General features: G+C 33.7%; 1 protein-coding gene and 1 non-coding gene across 4 annotated transcripts in view; both read left to right on the plus strand.

Moving 5' to 3' along the window:
- LRCH2 (leucine rich repeats and calponin homology domain containing 2) overlaps positions 1-13405 on the plus strand; it is a 128160-nt gene extending 114755 nt beyond the window's left edge. For 2 of the 3 annotated variants that reach the window (XM_017954220.2, XM_017954221.2), the window contains exons 16-21: positions 2917-2967; positions 5571-5628; positions 6387-6499; positions 6683-6820; positions 6972-7049; positions 13220-13405. In XM_017954220.2, coding sequence (XP_017809709.1) covers positions 2917-2967; positions 5571-5628; positions 6387-6499; positions 6683-6820; positions 6972-7049; positions 13220-13339 — 558 coding nt within the window. In that variant the 3' untranslated portion in view covers positions 13340-13405. The remainder of the gene's footprint in view (positions 1-2916; positions 2968-5570; positions 5629-6386; positions 6500-6682; positions 6821-6971; positions 7050-13219) is intronic. The other variant, XM_009198164.3, reaches the window with a different exon arrangement.
- LOC116272267 lies at positions 3340-3468 on the plus strand. The gene has a single exon (XR_004180984.1). It is a non-coding gene; the product is annotated as a small nucleolar RNA SNORA35 (small nucleolar RNA).
- Positions 13406-17030: the final 3625 nt, after the last annotated feature.

Consider the following 17030-nt stretch of genomic DNA (forward strand, 5'->3'; position numbering starts at 1 on the left):
TTTAGGAACTTTGTTTAGGAACTCCTTCCACAAATTCTGCATACTATTTTAAAATTTAAAATTTGACTTCTACAGTTTGTGCATTACCATAAACCTTTCTACTGCACCAGTGTAAACTATGCAGCAACCTATCATTGTTGAAAAGATATATTCTCATTACTATAAATTTTGTGTATTTTTGTTGGAGAGATTGGTATTTAATTTCATGTTGGGTACTTGGTAGGGCTTCTGAAAATGTCTTCAGTTTTAGGAAATAGAGTCACACAGGGAAGAATAATGAATAGAGCCAGATGATTGGGCATCTGCCAGATCAGATGCCGATTTCTCTCCATGGCCTCTCCAGTAGTATTTACTGGGATGAATAAAAGTCAGCTATAGCTATAACTGGTCATATTTTCACTGTTAGTATTTATGCTTAAGCCTGAATTACATGTTTGGTATGGGTATGCTTGGCAATATTTACCCGTGCATGAGCACAATCAGTTCCTGCACACCTGTCTAAGCTTTCCATTGCACCAACTCCATAAGATCCCAGCTTACCCTTTAAATATTATTCCCAGGGAATGGCCTATTGTGTGGTCTCTAGCATGTCTTCACCAGCTGTCAAAGCTTCAGTAAATAACACCTGTGTACCTGCTGAAGCCTCTCAGATTTGTCTGGGAGAGGTTCAAGCCCTTGCAATCTTTTATCTGTCTTCTTACCTGCTTAGAATTTCTGCTGGATATATCTCATAAACCCAATAGGACTAAATATGTTCAAAACTGAGTTTTTTTAAAATTTTTGCTTGTAAACCCATTTTTTCACTAATATCCAACAGTTTGTGCAGTGGCTCTCAACTTTGGCTGTACACTAAAATTACCAAGTGAGCTTTAGACAATACTGTTGCCTGGGTCACACCCCCTAGATATTATAATTTAATTGGCATGTGGTATGATATGGTATGGACTGAGCAATGAAGTTTTTAATGTTTCCCATGTAAGTTTAATGTTCAGCCAAGGTTGAGAACTACTGAGTTAATGGAATCACCTTCCATCATCTAGCTGGAGCAGGGTCTGGCAAATTATGACCCACGGGCCAAATTTGACATGCTGTATGTGATTGTAATTGAAGCTTTGTCAGAAAACAGCCATACTCATTTGCCTATGGCTACTTTTTCATTACTGTGGCAGAGTTTGAGTATAGTAGCCCTCCTTTTTCTCCATTTCACTTTCCAAGGTTTCAGTTACCTGTGGTCAGCCACAGTCTAAAAATAGGTGAGTACAGTACAATAAGACACTTAGAGACCACATTTACATAACTTTTATTAGAATACATTGTTATAATTGTTCTATTTTATTATTAGTTATTGATGTTAATCTCATACCTGATTTATAAATTAAACTTTATCATAGGTATGTATTTATAGGAAAAAACATAGCACGTATATTATAAAGGATCTGGTACTATCTGCAGTTTCAGGCATTCACTGGGGTTCTTGGAACATATTCCTCATGGATTAGGGGAACAGTTAGTTGTCACAAAGCCTAAAATATTTGTCATCTGCCTTTGACAGAAAACATTTTGTTTTCCCTGTCTCCTCATACCCGCTTTTCTCTTGCCTGCCTCAATATCTAATCAGTAGCCAAGACTTACTGTTTGTTTATGTGCACTAAAATATTTTGCATACATTACGCTTTTTTTTCTACTGTTTCTGCTCTGGTGGAGGCCCCCATCCATTTCTTGCCTGTACTACTGCAATAGCCTCCTTGCTCTTCTCCCTTTCTCTAGTCCATTCTCACTGCAGCCGGAGTGGTCGTTTCAAAGAACACAGATGCAGTCAGGCTATTCCCTTGCTTGGAAACCTTCAATTTCCCCCCATAACTTAGAAGATAAATTCTAGATCTTCTTTTATCAAGCCCCTGCTTGCCACATCAGCCTTAATTCATATCTTGCTCTTCTTTCACCTTACCCTCCATTCACCTTACCCTCCAGCAAGACAAAACTGCTCAGAGGTTTTCTGCACTCATCTTTACATTTGTTGCTTCCATGCTTTGGTTCTTCTCCTCTCATCTTAGCATGTTATTCCCTTCTTTCTTCTTCTGGTAAACACTCAGTTTTTTACTGAATTTATACTTTCTCAGGATACTTGCCTTTCTCTACCATCTTTATCATCCCCCCAAGTGCCCCTTATCTGTGCCTCATAATATGCCATGCATTGTTCTGTATTATACTGAGAATGTTGTATTACCTGTATACATGAATCTATTTCTCTCTTCGACTGAAAGGTCCTTGGATGGGTGATATTTTACTAAATTTCAGTACTCTCAGTGTCTAGCACAGTGTCTGACATATAGTAGGTAGCCAATAATCATTTGTTGAATGAATGAATACATGTTCTATGTAGTGTGCATATTCAAAGTTAAATGTCCAAATTTTCGTATTTGGTTGGCAGTAGAATAGTCATTTAAAAATCATGGACCATTTAATGTTTTATTAAATGAAATTCTTTGTAATTATCAATAAGCCTATATTAGATACATGTAAATTTTCAAATGAAAGTTATTTCGGTTGATGGAGATTTTGCATGCCTTCATTTACATGTCTCAGGTTGTTAACACATCCGTGCTATTATATGTAGATAGTATTTTTCAAACTTTAAAGTACTATATTTCGAACCACTTGAGGGTCTTATTGAAATGTAGATTCTGATTAGTTAGGTCTTGGGTGAGGCCTAAGATTCTGCATTTCTAAACTCCCAGAGGATCCCTAGGCTGCTGGTTCACAGACCACATGTAGAGTGGCAATATGCTGGATGGTATATCTTTAGTAGTTCTTCCTTTAGTAGTTGATCAAAACAATTTTTGTTTTCCTTTTATATGTTTAAATCATCATTTGTATTGTAATTTCATCTTCCATCCTTTTATTTTTATGTTTTAGCAAGACAGTGATAATGCTAATATGTCACCACAATCTCCAGTATCATCTGAGGTACAAGTTCTGTTTTTATATGTTTTAAAAATATGTTTTGTATGTTTTCTGTGTTTTACATAAGATTCTTCCTTGCCAGTTCTCTGTAACCTGATTTTTTTTTGCAATGTAATATTCACTTATATTTTAAAATCCATGGCAGAATAGTTTGTACAAACCTTCTAGCCTATAAAAAGTTCTAAGAATGCCCTTTTTTGGTAAAAATATTGATACTAGCACTTGTTTGTTTATGATTTTCTTATTGGGAAGTGTCTGTAGATCACAGAAAAGAATTCACTTTATCAAATCTATGCTTTCTCATTCATCCATATTTTAAAATAAATGATAGATTTTAAGAACAACTTTCCAATTTTAAATTTGAAAAAAGTACTTCAGCATTGTGCAATGGCCTTTGGTTTTTCTTGTAACCAGTTAGGTCTGAAACCAATGCAAAAGAAATTTCCTTTTTCCACGAGAAACATCCCTGCAGTGGGTTGTTCCTATCGACAGGAGGTTACACCTTTTTGGAAGAATGGGTATCAGAAAGTTAGAGTTTGTGAAATCTCGATCAAATACTCTGGTGACTTGAATGACTGATTCTTCTAATTTATTTATTCAATTCTGTTGCTTAACAGCAAGAGATAAATTTTAAAAATTCTGAACTCTATCTCTTCTACTTCAGATTACCTTAAAGTGTATTGACATTAGTAAGTAAATGATTACACATTCATTTGATGAATTCAACACTTTGCCTAAAGTGTTGGATGGCCCAAATTCACCGTGTAACTTTGGTTACATAGATGCTATTAATATTTCATTATATGTAGGTGATGTTGCTTTTTTAATAGGCTAGGATTCTCTTTGTCTGTTGTTGTGGGTGATCTGCATTACAAAACTTTTAAATGGATTTGGACATTAATTTTATAAACATGTTTCTAAATTATTTATATGATAGGTAAAATGGTATACATACTTTTAGAAAACGATTTAAATTAAGATATCTTAAAATTAGTCTTTGTCAGATGCTTTTGTAATTCTTTTACTTAAGTTACAAGTATAAGCATATAAGTGACTACTGCCTATTTGCTTGATTTATGATCTTACGATCTGTGCTCACAGGATAGACTATTCACACCAAATTTCTCAAATAACTTACATTGCCATATGTGTATATATATATATATTTTTCTTTTCTTTTCTTTTTTTTATTGACACATGATCTCACTCTGTTGCCTAGGCTGGAGTGCAGTGGCACGATCTCAGATCACTGCAACCTCCACCTCCCACATTCAAGCGATTCTTGTGCCTCAGCCTCCCGAGTAGCTGGGACTACAGGCACATGCCACCATACCTGGCAAATTTTTGTATTTTTAGTAGAGACAGGGTTTCACCATGTTGATCAGGCTGGTCTTGAACTTCTAGCCTCAAGTGATCTACCTGCCTCGGCCTCCCAAAGTGTTGAGATTACAGATGTGAGTTTTATAATATATTTTTTATTTCATTTGGATCAGTGAAATTTTCATCTAGGAATTCATATTAATTTAACCAAAATAGTGAAGACAAACTGGGAGGCTTGTAGATTTGGATAGGGTGGTGAGTATGTATGTGTTTTGGTAACTCAACTGACGTTTAACTTGAACTGCATATCACATGTTAACAGAAGATTTAGGTAATCTACAGAATTCTGATTGCATTAATTTCATGTGTGAATGGAAAATAGTAAAACCAATTAGTGTAGTGCTTTTCTGTTAACAAAGTGCTTGCCTGTATATTTGAACCTAAAAGCAGCCCCATAAAATAGGTATGATTCTCATCATTTTACAGCTGAAGAGATGGGTAACTTTCCCAACTATCTTAGTTAATAAATGGCAGAGAAGTGACTGAAGCTGAGCCCTACTCACTTCACAGAGTTGTTGCACAGGTTAAATAAGGTGCTGCTAAGGTTACATTATTTTATCACTTTACACAATAGTTTCATTTAGTTATCTTATTTAATCTTCACAGTAACCTCATTTGAAAGATGAAGAAACAATCACAGAGAAATTATATGTTGTGCTCAAAACACAGCCTAAGCTTTCTAACTCCCCCTTCAGATTTAATGTACTACAAATCTTTCCACAGCAAACCACTGTGTGAAACATTTGAAACAATATGTATTCAAATATAAGAGATGATATTTATCATCTGTCATTCTGCAGTCCCTATACAAATATGTTTGCCTTCAGATTATCTACTGTTAGGTGTTAAGTCCATAGTAGATGCTGAGTAAATACTAAATTCACTTATCTTTTCCTTGACGCTTACTTCATTTTTTGGGAAACTTCAATCTGGTTCTTTCAAAAAGTACGATCTATTTTATACAGTTCACTAATGATTTTCATTTTCTTTCTACTATGAAAGTATTTAAAGCCTGTATAGTTAGCTCAACTAGCAAATATTAGTTGACCTCTTAAAAGTGAAATATATCAACTTGAATTGAAATGCAAGTTACTTTTCTCTTCACTAATCGTAGGGAAAATAAGTATTTCCCCAAACTGGAATGGATATGAATAAGCACCTTGATTATTTTGAAATAAAAGAAGTTGTATTATTTATTTATTTTTAACCTTTTAACTTTTTTTTAGGAATATGACAGAACTGATGGTTTTTCACACAGTCCCTTTGGCTTGAAGCCTAGATCAGGTAAATAGATATTCTGTAAATAAAATTTGTCAGTTATATTTGAAACTAGTTTCCCAGCTTAAATGGGATTGATTCCATAGTTTTAAGTACACATAGATTCTTTCCCCTCTCCTAAAAGCAATTTTCTCTTAATCTTATTTGTCTTTCCAATTCCCATTCCCATTTCTTTCTTCCTCTTTACCTTCAAGCTCCTGAAACCTCAGCTTTTTGCCTTAGATATACTGCAGTCTTATTTCTACTCTACTGTGACTGCTGTTAGAATGACCACTCTGCCAGCAGACCAAACACTGTTTGAAATTATAGCACTCCATTATATTGTGGTTTTATAAAGGGATCTTTTCGCATTTGGCAAGCCCAAAAGAAAATGGATCCATGTTACTTGGCAAGGTATTGAATTACAGTTTTTATTCCTGAATAACTGTATTGACCTTCAAGAATAATTTCCTTTTTTAAAAGATAAAAGGCTGACGTATGTTCAGTAATCATTTTTAACCTGGGCCATAAGTTTCTAATAACGTATGTTTGAATCAGAACATGTATAGGTAGTATAAATCATTAACACTTATCTTCCCTGTTGCTTTCAATTATGCATATAAATAGAGTTCAAATATATTCTTTAAAAATATTTGGAATGTATTAGTAAGTAATAATGTTTTATGTCGTTTTGTATTGATTCTTTTTATCATGCCTCTTTCCCCATCAATAGTTGCTCCTTCCCATTAACTTTGTAACAAGTTAGGAAATTTCTGTTTTTATAGCTTTTAGCCGCTCATCTCGCCAAGAATATGGGGCAGCAGATCCGGGATTTACAATGAGAAGAAAGATGGAACATTTACGGGAAGAGCGAGAGCAAATACGACAACTTCGCAACGTAAGTCAGATTGCTCTTTCAGATCTGCTTTGTGGAAATGGGTTTAACTTGGAAAATTAATAAGGCATATGGATTTTATTTTCAATGCTCCTTAAAATGTTTGGATTATACAACAATTAGTAATATAAACATATCACATGTATGTTTAGATAAAGTATCTGATTTATACCTGTTTCTCTGTAGAATCTTGAATCCAGGTTAAAAGTAATTTTGCCTGATGACATTGGAGCTGCACTGATGGATGGGGTTGTTCTTTGCCATTTAGCCAATCATATAAGGCCACGTTCTGTTGCTAGTATTCATGTACCATCACCAGCAGTGGTAAGTTTTGTTTACAGTTTGTTAGTTCTCTAAAGGAAGATATTGCTTCTTATAATTGTCTTTAAATAATATACCTCAGTGAACATAGTTTTCAGTTTTGATTAAGTTCCATAGAAAAATGCCTAAAAGTACATTTTTTCCCTTTTTACAGCCCAAACTGAGCATGGCAAAATGTCGAAGAAATGTAGAAAATTTTCTTGATGCTTGTAAAAAGTTGGGTGTCTCACAGGTAATTGTTATTTGTCTAACAACGTGATCACTTAAATTTGAATTTATTACATGCAAACTGGGATTCTTCTTAGAGCAATGAATAATGCTTTCTGAACATGAAAATGAATGCCTTCTCTTGGTACCTTCTCCTAAGCTCCAGCTTTAACTGTAGCAGTTATCTAATGAATGTTTTTAACTGCCTTTAAAGTCATTTATAAAATAGCTACAAATCTGGAAAATCATGCACATCACTGACCAAACATAACTCAGTGGCCATGTTTACAACTTGGTTGTGATGCCATTGTTACCATCTTTTTTTCTTTCTTTCTTTTTTTTTTTTCCAGAGAACATTTGGACTCCTTTGTAAGTCATTGGATAGATTCTGATTGGAAGATTTGCATTCAGTGTAAACAGCCTTTCAAACTTTATTTAAAATGCAAAATTGGAAATTATAGCAGCATATTATGATAGTATCTGTATTGGGCAAACTTTGAAATTTTTAGGAATTGTCTTACATTTCATGTAATAATTGCACTACTATGCAATTAATCATTAAAGCAGTATTGTAAATATATAAGGAACATGTGTAATCACAATATTGCTTCTTTGTAAAGTGTTATAAACCTAACCTCTACATGAATGACTATGGAGAAAAATGATATTGTTATCAGACCACAATTAAGTTGTTCTTGTTAAGCTGTCTTTTGAACAGTGTCTTAATAATCTGGTCTACAGATCCCATTTTAACCTCTTCCCTCAAGTAAGGAAACATAATTTAATGTGTAGAGAATCAGTGAATTGTTGGATAATTTGGAAATTACATGATGTTCTCTAATTACCTCTTATCTATACTTGATGTAATAGTGTTTTTTTTTGAGACGGAGTCTCACTCTGTTGCCCAGGCTGGAGTAGTGCAGTGGCATGATCTTGGCTCACTGCAACCGCTGCCTCCCGGTTCAAGCAATTTTCCTGCCTCAGCCTCCCAAGTAGCTGAGACTACAGGCACATGCCACCACACCCAGATAATTTTTTTATTTTTAGTAGAGACAGGGTTTCACCATGTTGGCCAGGCTGGTCTTGAACTCCTGACCTCAAGTGATCCACCCGCCTCGGCCTCCCAAACTGCTGGGATTACAGGCGCAAGCCACTGCGCTCAGTTGATGTGATGTTTTAAATTTTTAATTCTTAAAAATATTTATTGTTTCTTTTTTCTACTCTCAATCTTCCAATGGGGAAATAGCAAACTTAGCAACGCTTTCTCCAGCCATTACATTATACAGATTTTCCCATTTTGCCATTTTTTCTTTTTTAAAATTATAAAAAACCTTGTTTTAGAGATGGAGTCCCACTGTGTTGCCCAGGCTGGACTGGAACTCCTGAGCTCTAGACTTCTATTTCACGAATAACTGGGATTGCAAGCATTTGCTACCTCACTAATGTTATGTCATTTTTGTTTTAAGGGTTTTATTTTTAGCTTGAGTGTTTTTCCTCTGACCTCAGAATTGGTAATATATAATAATTTTTAAATTAATTTTCTTTGTTTTAGGATGTTTTCTAATTTTTAACAGCCTTATTGAGTTATTAACATACAATATAGTGCATATAAATAAAGTATACAATTTGATCAGTTTTGACATATGCATACACCATGAAATCATCACCACAGTCAAGATGATGAACATATCTACTGCCCCCCAAAATTTCCTCATGTGTCTTTCCAATCCTTCCTTCTCCAGCAGCCACTAATCTGCTTTCTGTCATTGTAGATTGTTTGCACTTTCTAGAGTTGTATATAAATGGAATGATACAATATGTATTATATTTTTCTATCTTCTTTCAGTCAGCATAATTATTTTATGACTCGTCAGTGTCATTGCATGTATGAATACACCATTGCTCTTCATTGCTAGATAGTATTTTATTGTATGGATATACCACAGTTTGTTGATCCCTTGACCTGCTGATGGATGTTTGGGTTGTTTCCAGTTTTAGTGGCTACTACATATAAAGCTGCTGTGAACATTTGTATACAAGTCTTTGTATGGATTTATGCATTCTTTAATTTTTGGTAAATACCTAGCAGTGGAATAACTGGAACATATGGTAGGTGCGTGCTTAACATTTTAAGAAAATACAAAACTCTTCCAAAGTGGTTGTACCATTTTACATTCCTGTCAGCAGTATGTGAGAGTTCCAGTTCCTCCACATCCTCACTGGCATTCAGTATGATCAGTCTTTTAGAAATTTTAGTCATTGTGATATGTATGTCCTGACTTGCCAGGGCAGTTTTAATTTGCATTTTCCTAAAGACTAATAATGCTGATCATATTTTCAAGGGCTTATTTGCCATCTGTATATCTTCTTTTTGAAGTACTTTGAAGTGTACTTCTTTTTTGAAGTACATATTCTAATCTGAGGTCTATTTTGTATTGGGTTGTTTATTTTCCTATGTTTGAGTTTCTTTACAAATTATGGATAAAGTCCTTTACCAGATTTATAAATATTACATCCAAATCTTTGTCTTATCCTTTCATTGTCCTTAGAGTGTCTTTCAAAGAGCAGGATCTTCAGTTATTGAAATACAATTTATTTTTTAAAATGGGCTGTGCTTTTTGTGTCAAACCTAGGAAATCTTTATATAATCCAAGGCCACAAAGATTTTTTTTCCTATGTTTACTTCTAGAAATTTTATAATCTTGAGTTTTATGTTCATGCCGATGATCAATTTTGAGTTAGTTTTTGTATGTGGTTAAAAAGTATGGATTGAAGTTCTCTTTTTTTAAGCCTGGGATTAGGCATATACATTGACTTTTTTAAGAAAATATTTTTATTGAGATATAATTAAAATGCCATAGCATTTACTGATTTAAAGTGTATAAATGGTTTTTAGTATGATCACAGAGTTCAACAACAGTTACAACAATCTGTTTAAAGTATTTTTGTCACCCCAGAAACAAAGCCCTTACCCATTCGTAGTCCCTCCCCTGTTCTTTCTATGGATTTGCCTACTCTAGACATTACATATAATGAAATCATACAATATGGGGTCTTTAGTGTCTGGCTTCTTTGACTTAGTATAATTTTTCCAAGGTTCATCCATTTGTAGCCTAAATCAGTACTTCATTTCTTTTTATGGCTGAATAGTGTTCTGTTCTAAATACATACCACATGTTGTTTATCCATTCATCAGTTGATAGACATTTGGGTTTTTTTCACTCATTGTTTATTATGAATAATGTTGCTTTGAACATCCATGAATAAGTTTTTCTTTGAACACCTGTTTTCAGTTCTCTTGGTTGTATACCTAGCAGTGAAATTTTTAGGTTATATGGTAACTCTATGTTTATAATATTTTTTAAGAAACTACCAAAATATGTTGCAAAGTGGCTCCACTATTTTTACATTTCCACCAGCAATATGTGAGGGTTCTAATTTCTTTATATCATCACCAACAATGGTTACTGTCTACCTTTTTGGTTCTAGCTATTTTAATGTGTGTGTGATGTGATATCTTATTGAGGTTTTGATTTGCATTTTCCTAATAGTTAATGATGTTGAGCATCTTAGCTTGTGCTTATTGATTTGTATATATTCTTTAGAGTAACGTCTATTCAAACCCTGTGTCCATTTCTGAGTTGGATTATTTATCTTTTTTTTTTTTTTTTTTTTTGAGTTGTAGTTATGTATTCTGGATACAAATTGCTTATGAGATATATGACTTGGAAATATTTTCTCCCATTCTGCAGGTTGTCTTTTCACTTTCTTGATGGTGTCATTTACAGCACAAAAGTTGCTAATTTGATGAAGTATAGTTTATCTCGTTTTTTCTTTTGCTGCTTATGATTTTGATATCATATCTAAGAAAACATTGTGTAATTCAAGGTCACAAAGATTTACATCTGTGTTTTCTTCTAAAAGTTTTATAGTTTTAGGGCTTACCTTTTTGTCTGTGATCCATTTTGAGATCAGTTTTGTGCATGGTATGAGGTACGGATCCAAATTCATTCTTTTACATGTGGATATTCAATTTTCCCAGCACCATTTTTTGATAAGATTCTTCTTTTCCCCATTGAATTGTCTGTCTTAGCATCTTTGTCAAAAATCAGTTGACCATAAACGTAAGGCTTTTTTTCTGGACTCTCAGTTTTTTATGACTAAATTCCTCATTCCAGTATCACACTGTCTTGCTTACTGTAGTTCTGTGATGCATTTTGAAATCAAGAAGTGTGAGTCTTCCAGCTTTGTTCTGTATCAAGGTCGTTTTGGCTATACTGGGTCCCTTGCATTTCCATATCAATTTTAGGATTGATTAGCTTGTCAATTTCTGCAAAAAAGCCAGTTGGGATTTTGCTGGGGATACCAAATCTGTAAAATGATTTGAGGAATATTGTCATCTTCACAATAATTATTCCTGTGATCCATTAACATGAGACATCTTTCCATTTATTTATATCTTTTAATTTTTATTCCAACAATGTTTTGTAGTTTTCAATGTGCGAGTCTTTCATTAGATTTGTTAAATTAAATGTTTAGTATTTTATTCTCTTTGGTACTATTATAAATACCATTATTTCCTTAATTCCACTGTCAATTTTTTATTGCTACTTTATAGAAATAGAAGTGATTTTCTTTTATTGATCTTGTATTCTGCAACCTTGCAGAACTCATTTATTAGTTCTAATAGTTTTTGTGTGTGTGTGTGTTTCTGTGCCTTAGGAGTTTCTTTATACAGAATCATGTAATTATTCTTTCAAAGAATTCATCCATTTCATCTAACTTGTCAAACTATTAGTATGAAGTTGTTTATAATGTCTCCTTATTATCATTTTAGTATTTATAGAATATCTTGTGGTGTCACTTCCCTTATTTATGATATTGGTAATTTGTGTATTCTCTCTTTTTTTCCTGATTAGCCTAGCTTGAGGTTTATGAATTTTTAAAAAATCTTCTAAATGAACTAACTTTGGGTTTCATTACTTTTTTTATCTATTGTTTTTTGGTTTTTTACTTTATTGTTTTCCTCTCTCATTCTCATTATTTGCACCTTTCTTTTGCCAGTGGTTCAATTTGCTCTTCTTTTTTTAGTTTCTAGAGTAGAGGCTGAAGTCATTGATTTGAAGCCTTTCTTCTTTTCTAGTGTACACTTCAGTGGTTATTTGAATAAATAAGCAAAATATTAAGAGGGCAACAAATATAGCAGTGAAGATGGAGATAAGGCAATAATTTTGAGAACTCTTTGTGGGATACCATCAGTAGTATTTGGAGAATTGGTTATGGGGATAAGGAAGAAAGAGGAAGACTCTTATATTTCACAGGTTTGTCAATGGAAATCGAATAGTGTATTACTCACTAAGACATGGATCACAGAAGGACAAGTTAATTTGGTAAAGTAATTCTGTTGTGGACACATTGATTTTGATATGTCTGTTAGATGTCCATTTGACTGTGTCTAGTTGGATATTTGTATTTGGAGCTCAATAGAGAGATCTTGGAAGGAAATAAAGACTTGGAAGTCATCAGTATGGAAGGGGTAGTTAAAACTGGAAATAGATGAGAATACCAAAAGAGAGGATATAGCGTAAAAGAGAAGAGAGTGAAGACAGAACCCTTGGAAACATTTGGGATGTTAGAAGAGGATCAGTGAGGGCTAATGAATGAAAGCTACTGCACAATTTCTGTCAGAAAAGTTGAAGTAGAAAAAATGGTGTCACAGAAGACAGGGGAGGGGTAAGGTTTCCAGAAAGGCATTAATCAAAAGCATAATATGACTGAGCAGTCAACTAGACATGTGCAACATTTGACATTTAAGATGACATTGGTGATTTTTACTAAAATAGTTTTAGTGGGCATATGCTTTAGGGTTAGATGTGAGATAGCAGTGGCTGAGTAGTGAATGGGAAATGCAAAAGTGGTGACCAACTCTTTTATAAACATTTTCTTTGTAGAAAAAGAGGTACAAGTGTAGAATGACAGCATTTCAAACAAGGCCAACTTCTATAATCTTTTTCTTACTATAAATTAAGAATCTAAAAACATTTTAGATTGCAATATTTATAAGAGAAGACTTAGAATTATGTATTTTTTTCTTTACATTTTACAGAAATCATGTTTTTAAAATCAAATTCTGACTTAATGTTATTACACTTCTAAAAAATGAATGTTCAAATACCTTTTTTTTTTTTTCTCCAGGAAAGACTTTGTTTGCCTCATCATATTTTGGAAGAACGAGGACTTGTGAAAGTTGGTGTCACAGTTCAGGCGCTCCTTGAATTACCAACAACCAAGGCATCTCAGCTTTCTATGGCTTGATATAACATTTAAAAATTTTGGCCGGGCGCGGTGGCTCAAGCCTGTAATCCCAGCACTTTGGGAGGCCGAGGCGGGCGGATCACGAGGTCAGAGATCGGCACCATCCGGCCAATATGTGAAACCCCAGCTCACTTTAAAATACAAAATCTAGCCGGGCGTGGCGGCTGCCTGTAGTCCCAGCTACTCGAGTTGGTGCAGGAGAATGGCTGGAACCTGGGAGCGGAGCTTGCAGTGAGCTTCAGACTGCCGCACGCACTCCAGCCTGGGTGATACAGCGACCTCGCCTCAAAAAAAAAAAACAAAAAACATTTTAAAAAATTTAAGTGTATAGTTTCATGGACAAAAGCATTCTCGCAAACATTTCAAATTCATGAATAAGAGTATTCCATCAGAAATAGTTTGCCTTAGGTCACGCCTTAGGATTTTAAAAAAATTACGTTGAAACATCAGACTTAAACATTGAATTGCCCAAACTTCTTTTGGGGGAAAACTGGATTAATTTAATAAGAGTATTTGATAAACTCAAATTCTCTTTTTACTAAATCAGTTGATAATCTTGATTATTTTTCAGAAAGCAGACTGATACTAAATTTAAAATGTAGTTTCAATTTAATAATCACGTTAGGTTTAATTTTTTTACATCATAGCATACTAGTAAACATCTGGATAAAGGTAATTGTTTTTTAGCAATTTAGAGCAATTCTATATTTGAGTTATTTAATACACTTCTAATTCTAATTTATACACAATTTCTTCAATCTTTGGTCTTAGTTTTCTAGAAAAAAAGGCGTAGAAGAAACAATTCTGGCTTTATATTAAATTCTTTTAGTATTATAGGTTGGTGCCAAAATATTTTCAGTTGTACTGTAGATTGTTTACATGTGAAGTGCCTGTGTAATTGATGACTCTTATATAGTCTTAAGCATTTTTGCAATTTTTTAAATGTATTTAAATAGAGTCAATGGAACTTTAAAATATTTTAGTAGATTTTGTAGGGTCAGTAATATGTGAGGATTTAAATGAGCCTCACATTGTGACATTTGTGATTTTTTAGTTAGTCCATTGCAGTTTCCCTTAAATTGGTTATTTCATGTTGTCAAAAATACCAATGTTAATATGGTTAATTTATGATATTTAATTTTGTGAAACTTAATCATCTTTTAAAATGTATTATTTGAAGAGTATTTTATTTCTGTATTGAAAATGTTACACAAAGCAGTAAAGTTTTTGAGAACTAGTGGAGTACTAATTATCAAGGACATTTTGATAAAACTGCCAAAGTTTGGGTTTATATCTTGCCTTTGAGCAGCATTATATCGGTGCTGCCTTTAGCTATATTCAGAGAGCAGCAGTTGAGGAATAGCCTTTTACTTAAAATCTGGCCATTTGTGAATCCTGTAAACCTTGTGATCTTCAATTACTTTGATGTTAAATTAAACACAGACTCTTCTATAAATATTTTCATGAGATACTATGTTACACAAAGTCCTTGTTTAACTTACATATGGGTAAATTTACATTGGTGGTATTACAGGAATTTTTCAAAAACATTACTGTAATGAATAACTGAGTTTCCTATAGAAAAATCTTAATAATTACTTTTGCAGTAACCAAGCAAGCATCATATCTTAAGTATGTGATCATTTGCACTTCTTACCTCTTAATATGGATGCAAGTTATTAAAACTGTTGGCCTGGGTATTTCAAAGGGTAAAAACTAGTGTGCCAAATGGTATAGGAACAAATGTACTTTTTTTGATCAGTTGGCATGAAGCCATAGAATTAAATTTTGGCTTTAGAAATCAGATGTGTTCATTACATTCCCCAAGGGTCAAATTGGAGCTTTTAAAGAATTAAAGCTTCTATGACTGTATGGTTTAAGAATTAAAGTATTAGTAATTTATTAAATATTTGAGCTTATTAGTTGTTAATTTTTTAGTTGGATTAAAAAAAAAAAACTCACACATTCTCCCTAGTGAAAACTTGGGTAATATATGTAAGAAATGGCAAATAAATACCTTAGTTAATGACTTTTTATGTAGAAATTTGACAGCATTACAAATTAAGTGACCATTTAAAACACAGCAATCATTCATACTGCTTTCATAGGTGTTATGATAGTCTCTGATTAATCAATCTAGTGTTAATTATTTTACAAGTGTTGTCCTGTTTCATATCTTTGAAGTAGTAGTGAAATTGTAGGCCATTTTCTTATTGCATTTCACTTACTTGTCAGTTAATTATTCCTTTAAAAAGAAAATACAGCAGAACCTCACTGTAGCATTCTTTACTGCAAAGCAAAATTCAATTTAAGATGGGCTTATCTGAGGTCCATATCATGGCAGTTCATTTACTCTTGTGCCAAATGGCAACACCACCTCTAAAGCAGTTTCACAGCATAGTCCCCTACAACGTTATACCAAGGCTCTGATGTATTTCTTTTAGTAGTTTCTAAGTGTAAAATTTATTCTAAATGTTTTTATGGCTATTATCTATTTCATCAGTTATTGAATTAAGAATGATTTTCATTACTTGAGTGGGATTTGTGATTTTATGACAGTTAAATAATCAAAAATATTTTATTAGGCCCCCAAAATTTAATAGATAGCTATTTCTGTTACATTTTATTACTGTATGGCACAAGAAAGAAGTGACATTGGGTATGTTAGAAATGAAATAAGTAAAAATGCATTACCATTTGTTTAATAATTATCTTTACAGAATGCTAGTTTAATGACTTTTTTAACTGAATTTTTTGAATAAATCAGAAATGTTTGTATTTGTCACAGATCTATCATAATTGATTTTCTGATGCATTTAAAAATAAATGGAACACTTAAATGTATATTACCGATGCAAACTGTGGATAAAGTTGAAAGACAAAATTTTAAGTCTGGGATTTCTTTTTTCCCTCTCTACCTCCTTTCTTACCATCATATCATCCATTTTTTGTCAGCATTTGATAGATGGTGTCTGTGTTCCCTAGTATACAAAAATAGCCAGACTTAGAATATTCAAAGTAAGTGGTTTAAAGGTCCAGATTCACTTTATATTGTGAAAGGAAAATAAATCTTGGGGCCCCAACATCACTAAGCTAAAGGGAAAGGTCAAGCTGGGAACTGCTTAGGGGAAACCTGCCTCCAATTCTATTCAAAGTCACCACTGTGCTCACTGAGATAAATGCCTATCTGATTGCCTCCTATGGAGAGGCTAATCAGAAACTTAAGAGAATGCAGCCATTTGTATCTTATCTACCCATGACCTGGAAGCCCCCTCCCCGCTTCCAGTTTTCCCGCCTTTCCGGACTGAAATAATGTTTGTCTTACATATGTTGATTGATGTCTTGTGTCTCCCCAAAATGTCTAAAACCAAGCTGTGCTCTGACCACCTTGGACACATGTCCTCAGGACTGCCTTCGGCTGTGTCGCAGGCACCATCCTCAACCTTGGCAAAATAAGCTTTCTAAATTAACCGAGACCTGTCTCAGATATTCAGGGTTCACATTTGGTAACCTTGAAGGGATTCTGAGTGGAGGCACCCCTGACCTTTGACAAATCTCTTATTGGTACTTGGTACCAACATGAGCTAACCGTATGGCTCAAACCCATAAGGCAATTTGTTGAGGTCTGGGAGCACCCCCTCCAGAGAATCCCTGATCTCCCAAAATCTGGTCGAAATCTAAAGTTTGTTTT

The sequence above is a fragment of the Papio anubis genome, chromosome X, assembly GCF_008728515.1.
Source record: "Papio anubis isolate 15944 chromosome X, Panubis1.0, whole genome shotgun sequence".
Lineage (NCBI taxonomy): Eukaryota > Metazoa > Chordata > Mammalia > Primates > Cercopithecidae > Papio > Papio anubis.